The following is a 13,069-nucleotide window of genomic DNA, read 5'->3' on the forward strand; positions in this document are numbered from 1 at the left end:
ACCTCTCTTGCTTGCTGCCTGTCTCGACCCTGGCTTTCCTTGACTATCCTCCTGATTTGGTACCGTACTTGCCAACCTGGCAGTAACCAGCAGCGCAACATCCTCGCCATCAGAGGCCCTAGAGAAAACCTGGTTACGGCTTGGTCTCTGCACCTTGGCCCTTCTCAGGGCTCGCAGCTCCTCTATACGCCCCCTAGTGGTCCTGTCTTTCCGTGCGTGACAGTCTTAGCTACCAACTCTTCAAGCTGGTCTTTTATTTGTCTGTACATACACAAAAAGTCACATCTATTCCTAAAGATAGGGTACATTTTATGAAATCCAAAGACATAAAGTTTTTCTATAGCAAAGAAGGAAAATGTAATATACTGCAGCTTACTCGGCCTTAGATCTTGGATATTTTAGTCTACCTTCGTTAAACTATTTCCTCTAATTTCCACTTTGTGATCCTGCCAGTAACACACTATATCTTTGAAGCATTGTTCTTTTCAGATAAAATGAGTAATTCACCATCAGCCAGAGACAGGGAGGAGTTCAGGGCAGGAGGTGTGCAGGCAGAGACAGGGAGGAGTTCATAGCATCATTTTGGGATGTACTGGAGCTAGCCAACATTCTCAATTCTCCTCGGAACACTGGGGGTTGTCTATCCCTTTCTGCAATAATACCCTTCCTGTAAAGTGTGTAACTTTACTTCTGCTTTAAAGCCAAAGTTGAATTTGCTGAAAGTTATATTTGTTCTTATTGTTGCATTACAGCTATGTTTCTCAACACATACATTACAATAAAATAAATTAGGTATACCAAGTACACCTCGTGCCCGTCATTAGTGACTTGGACCATGTCAGATAAACCTGTATATGCACTCCAGCTATTTCTACCTGCAGTGATTTGAACACTGCGGGTAAAAATTTCAATAACCCGTCCTTTGGATATTAAACTAAGTTCAAGTATTACTCACGGTCAGATTGGACCGATGGGGCTCACAGTAGATTATCTTTTTTCAACAAACAGACTTTCTCTGCTTACATTACCAATTTATGCAGCTTACAAACTTACAAATTTAGGGCGATATTATGAATTCTAATAAGTCAAAAAGTTAAGCCACCTGGGTTATCTAATTGAAGCCTTACGCACTGTGATGGACGATACATGGCCAGTCAGTTATCCACGCTAATGAGGTGAGCTTGACACTCGGAGAACTATAAAAGGCCAGATAAGAGCACTGTGGGGACACCCCTCCCACATTTTACATGTATATTTAATAAAGTCAGTTGTCAGAAATTATTCACTTTTGCTAACACTGTCTGGGAGTGACCAGAGCGGAGGATCGTCACCCTGAGCTACCGGCTTAATTATCTGCAACTGGCTGTCAGCCCTCGCCACATCACTTATTAAAAATTGACAATTATCTGCCAAAATCATTAGCTGTACATCTGACTCCATAAAATCAACCTTTTACGAAGCCTAAAATGTCTTTGCATTCAACAAGTAAAACATTGTTACTAATTTACTTTAATCATAATGATTGTTATTGCATATTCAGGGTTATTATTATAGCACATATCATAAAAAATAAGCTTTCATATTATGTTTACACTTTACATGCTCACTGGGATACGAATCAGCTGAGGGATGACTAAAGAAGAAAGGGGATGAAGGGATTTGGTTCCAGACAAGAGACAGTCCTGCCAAATGAGGGATCATTGGAAGTTTAGGAACTTACCTAAACAAGGGCATTCAACTTAGATTCATTATATATTATCCTAATAAAAGCTGCAGATTTTAAAAATAATAAAAAAGAGCTGAATTTTTTTGGAGACAGAGCCGTTGAACGTGGGATTTCCAAGAATGAGTGGCGAGGAAGATTGCAGCCTATAATAATTAATATTATCCAGTATTTATATAGCACCAACATTTTATGCAGCGCTTAGTCCATAGTCATGTCACTAGCTGTCCCTCAAAGGGGCTCAAAATCCAATGTCCCTACTATAGTCATACGTTTCGATTACAGTCTAAGATCAGTTTTTGGGGGCAAGTCAATTAACCTAGCAGCATGTGTTTGGAATGTGGAAAGAAAACCAGAGTACCCAGTAAACCACACAGAGCCTGCAAACTCCATGCAGATTGTGCCCTGGCCATGATTTGAACCTGGGACCTAGCAATGCAAAGACTAGAGTGCTAACCTCTGAGCCACCATACTGCTCTGTATATGCTGATACTACTCACACATTATGGCCACAGCTCCTTAGATTCCTCATTCGTCAAGCAGTTTTTTTTCCATATTAAGATGTTAAATCTTATGTGAGATTTTAATGGCTGTGTTTAAATATATAGTCATTATGTAAAATTTTTATTAGTTAAAAGGTCAATCAGACCGAATGGAATTTGTTACATATTAAAGAAAGTTAGTTACCGGTTATTCTACTGAAATATGTTATTACAGCCTCTATCTGCAAAGTTTACATATGCTTCATGGGAGATGATAACCGGTAATATTTTAATGATTTCCCCTAACACACTCTGCCCAATCCTTCAATCCGCTTTGTTGCCATTATTTAACTTGAGGAGATGTTTGAACGGAAAAATTGCTGCTGAGCTGGACTAAAGCTGCTTACCAGTGATGAATATAGATTGTGGAGCCAGTCATGCTGGGGAGCCAGACTAACCTAGAAGTGTGATGATATATGAACTTTACATATAATGGATGAAATAGAGGGTCGGAAAGTGCGTAATAGAAAGATACGCTATGCACCATCCTTCCTGCATTAATACCGAGTTCTGCTTTCAAATGGGAATGCTTTTAATTATTTTAGGATATTAGACGGAACTAATTATGTAAGTCCACCTTAAGTCATATCTTTTATCTCTTTATAGGCCTGTTACTTACAGCTATTTATTTAGTCCCTTAAAGCGTCTCAGTTATGTTTCATTATCTCTAGTGTATATGCTAAACCTGAATATGGAATAAAGGGTTTTTTTTATTGCCTTAAAGTAGGAAAGCTGTGGTCATGGAAAGCAAAACAGCAAGCATGGAGTGCTTATCAGCTAGGTACTGTGAGTGTGCAGTGGGGAATTGCTCATAGCAACAGGCTTGCAACAGTTCAATGAGGCAGTCAACAATCGTTTTTCAACAAAACAATGTTCAGGCTCCCACTTTAATGTAGCACAGAAATGCCAAAAAAAACAGGAAAAAAAACAACAAAACAAATATTATCCCGGCTGGGCAAGTAACTACCTTTTTGGTAGTGCCCTTAATTGCTAATAGTGAAATACAACACAAAAAATCCTTTTGCATAAACACATTTTGGCATAAATAGCTTATTCTGAAGTGGTTTTCTCTGAAGCTTCTTTTCCTCCCAGCATTGGGAAACCACTGAGCTCCCAGCAGTCTTTAGCAGATTCCCTAAACTCTAATGCAAAGTGCATGTGTTGCAAATGCCGCATGCATATGACCTGCCTTATGCAATGCAACTTTATGCCTATTAAAAGGGCATTACTTTACATGCAGAGGACCTGAATAGTGTGAACAGGGCATGTAAAGTGTCCATATCCTTGGCTTGATTTAATAAAGCTCTCAAAAACTGGAGATGATAGACTATCATGGGTAAACTAGTTGATCTTGAAATGGCCAATGGTTGAAAACATTTGCTAAATTATCCAACAGTCTTGGAGAACTTTATTACACCCCCGTTACTAAATCTTGTTCTAAACTGCAACTCTGACATACCAATATCTGTACTTGAGAATGGTATACCCCCTCCATTTTATCAGTTTTATTGGGCTTGGTTGAGGTTTTTAATTAAATTGTCATAAAAAATTGCTTTTTGAATTCCCTTTGCTCTTCTTGTGTTGTATAATTTTTTTGATCCGTACCGTGCTGTATGCTGGCACAATATTACTGAGAGATGAGTGCAGTCCTTTCAAGGTCCTCCACCCTCTGAAGGTGGGATGTTTCCAGAGTCACTAATGGCTTGGAGGGTGTGTCTGGTCTCCTTCCCTTCTCTCCATAGACTAGGACAAAGGCACTTCTAGATTTTCTCACTTGTAATGATATATTACATGAAGGAAGTCATTTTTGTAAATAATTTGCAAAAAATCCCAACAAATACGGAAATTGTACGCAGGTAGAGAATGAAAAGAGAAATGAGAAAGTACATTTTAAAGCAGAAGACTAGTAAGAAGGAGAAAAGAGGTGAGAAAATAGAGGAAAATGAGGATAAGAGAACAGGAAAGGAGAGAAAAGGAAAGACAAGGGAACAAGAAAAAGGGATCAGGAAAATAAAAGGAGAGGAAGAGGAATAGGAATATGAAAGGAGATGAAAAAAAGGGACCAGGAAAGGAAAAAAAAGGGGAACAGTAAACAAAAAGAGTAGTAAGTAAATGAAAATAAAAGAAGAGAAGGTAAGAAAAAAGAAGTAAAAAATAGGGTTAAGAAAAAGGGAAAAGAAAAAAAGTTAAGTATAGAAGGATGAAGGAAGAGGAAAGAAGGATACATCTATGTGGATGCTGGAGGTTACATTAATGCTTCATTTCAGAGTTTTTTATTCCTTTCCAGTATTATAAGTGAAGTCACTTTTCTCTGCCATTCTCTATTCTCAGCATTTTCCATGGCACATAAACCACTTATTCTGAATATACAGCTCCATTTATTTGCAGCACCGTACTCCAGGGTATTAGCTGTAATCATTCTTATTGCTACTTTAGGGCGGAAATATTCCTTTACTAAAGACTTCATGAAATGGGAAAGCTTGGCTCATTATTGGAGACCTATAAAAGGCTAAATTGTGATATCATTTGGCCTGTTAAGCTGCCTGACCTTTTCCAGCACAGCAAACATTGATTTAAGGTTATAAATGCTAACAGCAGACTAACAGTTCCACCATTAATGGAGTCATATGGCCATGGTTCAACATTTCCTCTGCCCAGAATATCAGAATAAGACAATCCATTCTGCCAATTCATTGGGTATAATATTCATTTAACACAATATAGTTGGTGTACCTAAAACTGATTTTAGGAGATTACTGCAAGCTAAATAATCTCTCATTGTTCAGCATTTAGGAACAAAAAAATATTGTTCTTGACACCAACTTGCCAAACCTATTAGTAGATGGTTTCTGTTGCTGGAACTTGTTTTACAATATAGAGCAGTGTTTCTCAGCTAGGGTTCCTCCAGAGGTTGCTGGGGGTTCCTTAAGCAATGAGCAATTTGTACCTATCAGGTCAGTTTAAGTGACACCAATGATCTTCTTGGCTGATTGTAAGAGTGACATTCTTCACAAAGTCCAGCAAATGTAAGAGGTCTTCTTCCCACTGAAAGGTATTTTGAAGGGTTACTGCATGTAAAAAAGAATGAGAAAGGCTGTTCTAATTTTCGTCGTTCAGTCCTGCATTTGGTTGAGAAAGGCTGATATAGACAAGGAGAACTAAGACCCTATGCTGAGGATGGCAGCAGGAAAAGTCTGGAGGTGAGCATGGGAATCTCACCTCCTTGGAAATATTGATAAGCTTTGAGGTGAACCTGTCATATTTGGGAATATAGGAAATCAACTATCAACTTTTTAGTGATCCCAAAATAAACCTGAAATCAATAAAGTCTAAAAAGTCTTTACTAGTGTCCTACAGCAGACCACAGACCAGTAGAGAACAGCAGATATGTTGTTTTGCAGCCCTGTAGTGGTGACCACCACCTCTCCATCCAATAGGCAGTCCACTGAACTTCTACTGTAAGGTAACAAAAAAGCATATCAATAGATTCTTATAAAAGGCAGCAGAGTTGGGTGGGTACCAGTTCTCCAGGATGTAAAAGGTATTCAAAGTAACTCTGCATGGTTTATTTCGATGCCAGAGGACAATGGAGTGATTGGGTCTGCGTAAGTGAAGCCAACCAAAAAATGAATTACCACCACCTCAGCCAGAAGCAGTAACCAACTAACCAATGTTAAGGTTTCATTAACATAGAGGGGTTAGCAGATGAACAGCCAAGGTTTACAGATTGTTTGCAGAAGATTCCTACATTACATTGTACCTTGGTAAATAGCCCCAGAACGTGTTACTGGTAATAAGGCAATAGAGAGGAAAATGCTCAACAAGCCTTACTGATGATGTTTTACTCTTTGGTTAAAATAAGTGTTTCTATCAAAAGTAGAAAAGTCATTATGGCTGTATAGATGGCCAACAAACACAATCCATCATAGAAAATGTTTACTCCTTCCTTGGCTGTCTTGCTTCCTGGAAGCTTCTATATAAACACCTTAGTATTATTATGCAGAATTATTTACCAGCCACAAAGATGGAAATCTTGAAAATGTTTCAATGCCTACAATGTATATATTGTGATCCCCTGAGACACAATGGATCCCTCTTTAGGAAACAAGATTCCTTCTATAGTGCAATGCAGCAGTGTTCCTGAATGTAAACATGGTGAAGGCATTGATGGGCTGGAAAGATGGTTCTCTCATCTGTTCAGATAAAATATTCTTTCTTTGACTCATCTACAGAGTCATGCAGTGAAGAATCATTTTTCAGAGCAGTGTTCGCATTCTCAGCAAATTCCATGTCTTTGGCCTCATTGGTGAGATACGTTCCTTTGTGTCTGTATTTGTACCGGAGAACCACGACAATGAGGATCACAAGAACCACAATCACAACAATGATGACACCTGGGAAGGAATGTAGATGGATTGGGGGTCAAAGGACAGCTATACACAAAGATACAATATATATTTATATATATAAATATATATTTATTTTTTATATGTGTGTATTTTTTTATCCAACCCAGCAGGTTGTAAGAAATATCCCAGTCTGTGACTGGAGAGTAAAAGAAGAAACAGTAAACTGTTCAGGTCATCTCTATTGCTTTTTCAAACTATCAGCATTTTCTTTAAATCTCTTTGTTGTCATCAAAATTGCTAGCAAGGGGGATCCAGAAGGCCAAGAAGACTTATAGGGAAAGGATTGTGTTGCAAATTAGCTAAAATTATATGAAAATTACCACCAGCGGGCTTTAATAATGTGTTTTCCAATTGTGTTTTAGCTTTTATTTAAAAAAAATACTAAAAATACTAATATAATATAATAAAATGAGCTGACTCCTCCAGCAATTTTGGTGACAATGAAAAGCATCTTTGCAATTAACTCAAAAAGTCAGCAGGTGTTTCAAGGTAACCTTTACCAACTTTGTAAATTTGGCTCATGGTGAAAATTATCTCCAACTTTCTTAAAAATTTCTCCAAGCCAAAAAATACATTACACTACAAAGATTACCAACTCATCCCTATTAGAAAACCAGTTGGTGACTTATCTTGGGATCCCCCCACCCATCCTCATAAATATCACTTTTGGGTTATCTGACCCTGAAATTACAATACGGTTTAGATATCACTGCGGATCCATCTCCGCTCTCATCAGATTTTAAAGCTTCCAGTTCTTTTATCTCTTGTTCACATACATTTGTTCCATTTTTTGATGTGAGATAAATCCGCCCACATTCAAGTTTCCCTACATCTGGTTATATGTACCTTGTTATATTGGGACAGACTTACTTGTGATCACTGCCGCATCTGTTCCACTGCTGGAATCTTCCACAGCTGCAAAAACCAAAACACAAATTCATGTTAGAATGTATGATGCAAAAATACAACACCCACTAATGCCATCTGCTCCAGATTTCTCTGCAAGAGAGGGGCGATACAACAAAAATTCTTGGGTGGGAAATACCTACCGTCAAACTTCAAAATAACTATCAGAGAAAAAAAGTCATTTGTAATAAGTAAATATGTATAACAGGTGGGAATAAAAGTGAATCTCTAAATGTAACAAAATGTTTCTGTGATGCAAAAGGAATATTTTTAGTAAGATTGTAACATTAAATATTATGTTTGACATATTTTCCTTTGACTCACTTGCATTCATGTTTAAAGAGACCCTGTTACAAAGCAGTGAATTGATGCTTACTTACAGCATTTTTCTTTATCATACACTTTTTTTTTTAATTATAAGGTATATGTATATGAATTAAAAAAATTATTATTATATTGTATATAAATAATAATATTATAGTAAACTCCATATTATCCAGAACTCAAGAAATTGGCACTCTCAAGCAACTGGCATGCAACCCACAACGCTTCAGGTGCATCACTCCACGGCTTCCATGTGTTCTCGGCGCCCACATTAATATTTAGGACCTCTATTGCTTTCCTGGTTAGTCACAACAACTGTGTATGGACTTTTATTTTACTGCTGCAATTATACTGCCTATATTATCTGCCAATAAGTAGATTTGTAGTGATCATATGTTGCATGTACTGCATTGCTATTGTGCCTCTATTGATTTATAATAACCTCCCTAGCAGTAACCCTGAGTATGACTCGGGGTAGAAAAAAGTTGCTACAAGTGGTAACCCCAAGTCACACTCAGGGTTGGAACACCTAGGGAAGGTTAGTAAATAGAGTGCTTACCTGATCTGCCGGGGTCCTGCGCCATCCAGCGCCGCGATCTCCGCCTTCTTTCTTCTTCCTGCTTCTGCATCCGATGAGTCACCGGGGGAGTTCCCAGTGACGTTGGTGCGTGTGTACGTCCCGGCCGGGCAGGGCGGGAAATTCAAAATCCATTTGTATTGCATTCAATACAAAATAACTATTGAATGCAATACATTGGATTTTTATGTGTAAAAGCAGTACATTGTTTTCAAGAACATTTATTTTACAGTATATATAATAGTATGAGTATAATATGTATTTTTTTAATTACATTTTTTTTTAAATATATAGATTTTTTTAATTTATTCAATTTATTGTTTTTAAATGATTTTGTGTTTCAAACTTTATTATACTCATACTATTATATTATACTGTAACATAAATTTTCATGAAAAATAATGTACCGCTTTTAGACATATAAAACCGGAAATAAATGAACCGCTAGGGAGGTTAATAGTATTTTAATTTTATTAGTACTATTTTAATGGTAACTCTCAAGCAACCAGAATCTACATTTATCCAGAATCTACCAATCCCTGTGGTTGCCGAAAAACGAGGAGTTTACTATATTAATAATAGCCCAGACTCCTCCCTCCTGCTAGGTCAAAGCCCTGCTATGTCTGGCCCATCCAGCTTCTCTTTTTTCCTCCCTATATAACCTTATATAGCTTTTACTATTTTTCTACTACTGACAACTCTGAGCCTGCTTGGGGCTGCTGCCACCTCAGCCAAGATGGCCACACCCAACAACGCTCTCTAGGTCTACAAAAGGGTACCTTTTACAGGAAAATAACATGCCTAAATAATATTAATGCACATTTCATGGTATAGAAAGATTGTCATTAAAAATTAATAGTCCACTGACAGGGTCTCTTTAAGCATGTGTGTCTATTTTGTGTTGACAACCATATTTTCTGTTAGATTCTCAATACAAATACATGCTGGTTTTGAATAGTCACAAATAAACTGATATAAATAAATAATGTAACACAACCTCACAACAGATGGAAAATGCTGATGATTTACTTTGTGCTAATTTCCTACACCTGGAGCTACAGGATGAACATTGTGTAGTTTGAAAGCAGCTGATTCAGCAGAGAGGTGATTGGGGAAAACACATCATACTTTCTGCTGGGAGGATAGTCCGACCCCTTAAGGGGAATCTATATTGTGGGACAGGTTTGTTTAGATTTGTAGTACTATTCAAAGATCATTTTTTTTTCATGGATTGTAAATGTACATGGGAAGGAATTTGTGACCTTCATCTAATTGGTTCTTGTTTCTTACTTAGAGGGACATGATCATGTTTCAATTATTGAGAAAAGCTTTGTTGATTTTTACTTTTAATATGGAAATTCAGAGCCTTTATTACAACTGTATGCTTTTTCTGAGTCTGCCATTTAAAAGTGACTCTGTCTGTAGGGTCCTGGTTCAGCGCCAGTGCTCATCAGATGCCAGTCCCCCATTCTAATGCCACACTCTTCACCTGTAGTAAGCTCTGCTCTGCCCTGGGAGGCTAGTTGCACCATCCCAGCATACCCAGTGGTCCGAAGACTTCTTTGCGCAAGGCTAGCATCGGGGGAAGAACTGACGGAGGACAGGGAGCCCACAAGAGCAGGACAGGGGACACAAAGGGAGGTCAGACAGTCCAGTGTCTGTAACCAGGTGATCCATGGATAATGCAGAACAGGAGAGTCCTGTAGAAGCAAGTCCAGGAAACTAAACCCAGAGGTTATACACATGTAGTCAGTCCACCAAACAAGGTATACAAGGGTAGGACAAAGCAGAATTAAAGTCACAGGGAAGGTCCGGTTCAGGCAACAAACAATCACAGAAACAGGCAGAGTCACCACTAACAGGTCAAGCAGGATAAATACTAAAAAAGGTTTATAGTGCCTGGGAGCTGAAAAGCTATAACATATCAGTAGCCAATGACAGGGCAGAATCATGGCCATAACCAGAGCAAGATTTTAGCATATGATTGAAACAAACAATTATAAAGAAATTGTACATTATTTTCCTAATTAGCTTCTAAGCTATATTTTACGAATCATGTTCATAAGCTCTTGCCTACATAATACCAGATGTTGCTGTTAGACATAAAATTCCAACTGTCATTTTGACAGCTAGGAATTGCAGCAGAAAGTAAGACAGGCCCTGCTTTGCTAGTGTATTGTGGCAGTATGTTCAGAACCAGCTATTGAGAATAGGAGTTGTCACATGAATGACTATCATGGTTCTTTATGAGCCAGACCCATATCCAACCTAAGGTCAAGCATTGAGAAGTTTTTTTTTTTTTTTTTTATATGAGGTCTGTACTTGAACTTTGGGTGTGAATGGTGGAAAGATGAGATTCTGAAAGAAAAGACATTATTCATACATGATAAAACCTTCATGGCCCTAAAGTAAATTAGCAAAGATCAAAAAAATAAAAGAATATAAAGTAAATAATGAAAAAGGCTGTAATAATACCCTTTCCGAAGAAACTAGAAATGCCCACACAAAATGCCAAAAGATGACAAAGTGGTATTTTTTTCCACTCACAAAAAATAACTGTTTGCCATCTCTGGTTGCGCTGTGGGTGACAAGTGATTGGCGGAAGGGGGCAGCGAGGGGCGGCATGAACTTTCTGCTAGATGGTTTTAGCAAAATATTACCATTGCTTGTAAAAAATAATTGTCCTAATTCCTAAATATGTTTTTTAAATGGCATAGGGGTTGATTTTTCACCTCGAATGCAGTTATTATGCCTGCAGAGGGGATTTGCTCCTGTCTTATCAAGAACAAGACAGCCAGAAAGAAAGTGTAGCATTTTATTTCAATGTGTTGTATTAATGAAACTGTAAAGTACCGGTATATCTAAAAAACAATTTAGTTTCTTTTTAGGTTTAGAATAAAGTTATATTTCCTATACAAATTTTCTTTGTTCTGGGTACTGGGAAGAAGGTGCCCACCATGGGAAAGGGTGATTTAGAATGTTATGGTAGTAACTTTAAAATGTTCACTTTATTATCATTTACTGTACCAGTGGGAATGATCATTTGGAAAAAAAAGAAAGAAGGAATTGTCCTGGGGAAGGGGGACAAAAATTTTTGACTTCAAAAACACTTAAACCTAACACTTATTTTATCTCTAAACTATGTTTAGGGTTTTGAAACAGTTATGACAGCTGTGTTTGCCTTTAAAGCATTTATGGCAATATGTTTACTGTAGGAAAAGGGCAAAAGAATAAAAATCTCTAATGGGTTTTTACTGAGTCTCTGTGCTTCCATTGGGATATCCATGCTATCTGTGTAGTCCCAGAGACAGGAAGTGACACAATAGGTAATTTTTCTAGTGTGCCTATTTAAAGATAATGTTGTCCCATTATAGGTAATTTCTGCATTGGAGAAGACATGCTGTACCCATAATAAAAGGGCCAATGGGAAAGTAATAAAGTCCATAGAAGGGAATTCATGTAATAAAAATACCCATAATGTTATGCCATGAGTGGCAATGAGGAGTGGGATACAGAACCAGACTAATGGGGCATGAAAGATGAACAATCCCTCTTATAAAATGGATCATGTTTCCACTTTTACAGGTTTGTGGGTAAAGAAGGGCTGGGAGGTTGGTATTCAAACCTTCAACTACAACTCCTCATTTTTTACAACCTCATGACTAGTGTTGGTGTTCGAATTCGGGTTGTCCCTATATTCGACCTGAAAATGGCATTTCGAATTCGGGCAGACCCGACCCAAAAACACGGAATCCGACTTTGCAAATTCGTGTTTAAACATTTAAAAAAAAAAAGGCGAACTCCAGCTGAACTCTCAATGGAGTTTCTCCACTGAGAGTTCACCAGAGTTCAGTTCCTATCCTATTGATAAGTACAGCCTGGGGAGTGTGGGAACTTGTCGTCACAGCTGATAGGAGGCACGGGAGATGAACTCTCAATGGGGTTTTTCCATTGACTAGTGGAATCTCCATCCAAGAACACATGAACACATACTACAGTTATGCTAGGGCTGCCAGCTCTGCTCCCCTGATTGCTTTTGCAGTTCTACACAGTCTCGAAAAAAACCTGAATTCCCCCCCCCCCCCCCCATAGATTTTAATGGTGTTGGAATTCGGTGTTTGATCATCCTAAAAATATTAGGCTATTCAATTGAAAAGCTGCCGAACACTCAGCTGTTAGACCAACACTACTCATGACTCTACTTCACTACACTCACCTGTCTCCGTTCCATTACAGGGTGCCACCATTTTCTTCCTTCTTCTCTTCCTAGTTGCAATCTTTTGACATATTGATTGGACAGGATGACAAACCTCCTGCACCAGGGAGCAGGAAATCATTCAGTTCTAGCAACTGCAGGGGAAGCCAATATAAATTATAATTATTCATGTTCTATATCAGATCATTCACATCTTGTACAGCTAAAATAAGATGGTGTCCTGCAGGGTGAATTTTCACTTCACTTTTATCCGGTGCTTGCCAAAGACACCCAACAAGCCCCTTACCTCATCACAATATCTGACACTGGGCTGACCAGTCCTCTCTACATGCTGTGCTGTAAGCAAGGAAGTGAATGGTAACATGCTAAAGT

The 13,069-nt window shown here is 38.1% G+C and overlaps 1 protein-coding gene across 1 annotated transcript in view; it reads right to left on the minus strand.

Annotated features, from left to right (window-relative positions):
• Positions 1-3,120: 3,120 nt before the first annotated feature.
• GYPC (glycophorin C (Gerbich blood group)) overlaps positions 3,121-13,069 on the minus strand; it is a 19,515-nt gene continuing 9,566 nt past the window's right edge. Inside the window, exons 2-3 of the mRNA XM_072417941.1 lie at positions 7,545-7,589; positions 3,121-6,659 (exon numbers count right to left, since the gene is read on the minus strand). Coding sequence (XP_072274042.1) covers positions 6,463-6,659; positions 7,545-7,589 — 242 coding nt within the window. The 3' untranslated portion in view covers positions 3,121-6,462. The remainder of the gene's footprint in view (positions 6,660-7,544; positions 7,590-13,069) is intronic.

Source organism: Pyxicephalus adspersus, chromosome 7 (assembly GCF_032062135.1).
Source record: "Pyxicephalus adspersus chromosome 7, UCB_Pads_2.0, whole genome shotgun sequence".
Taxonomy (NCBI): Eukaryota; Metazoa; Chordata; class Amphibia; order Anura; family Pyxicephalidae; genus Pyxicephalus; species Pyxicephalus adspersus.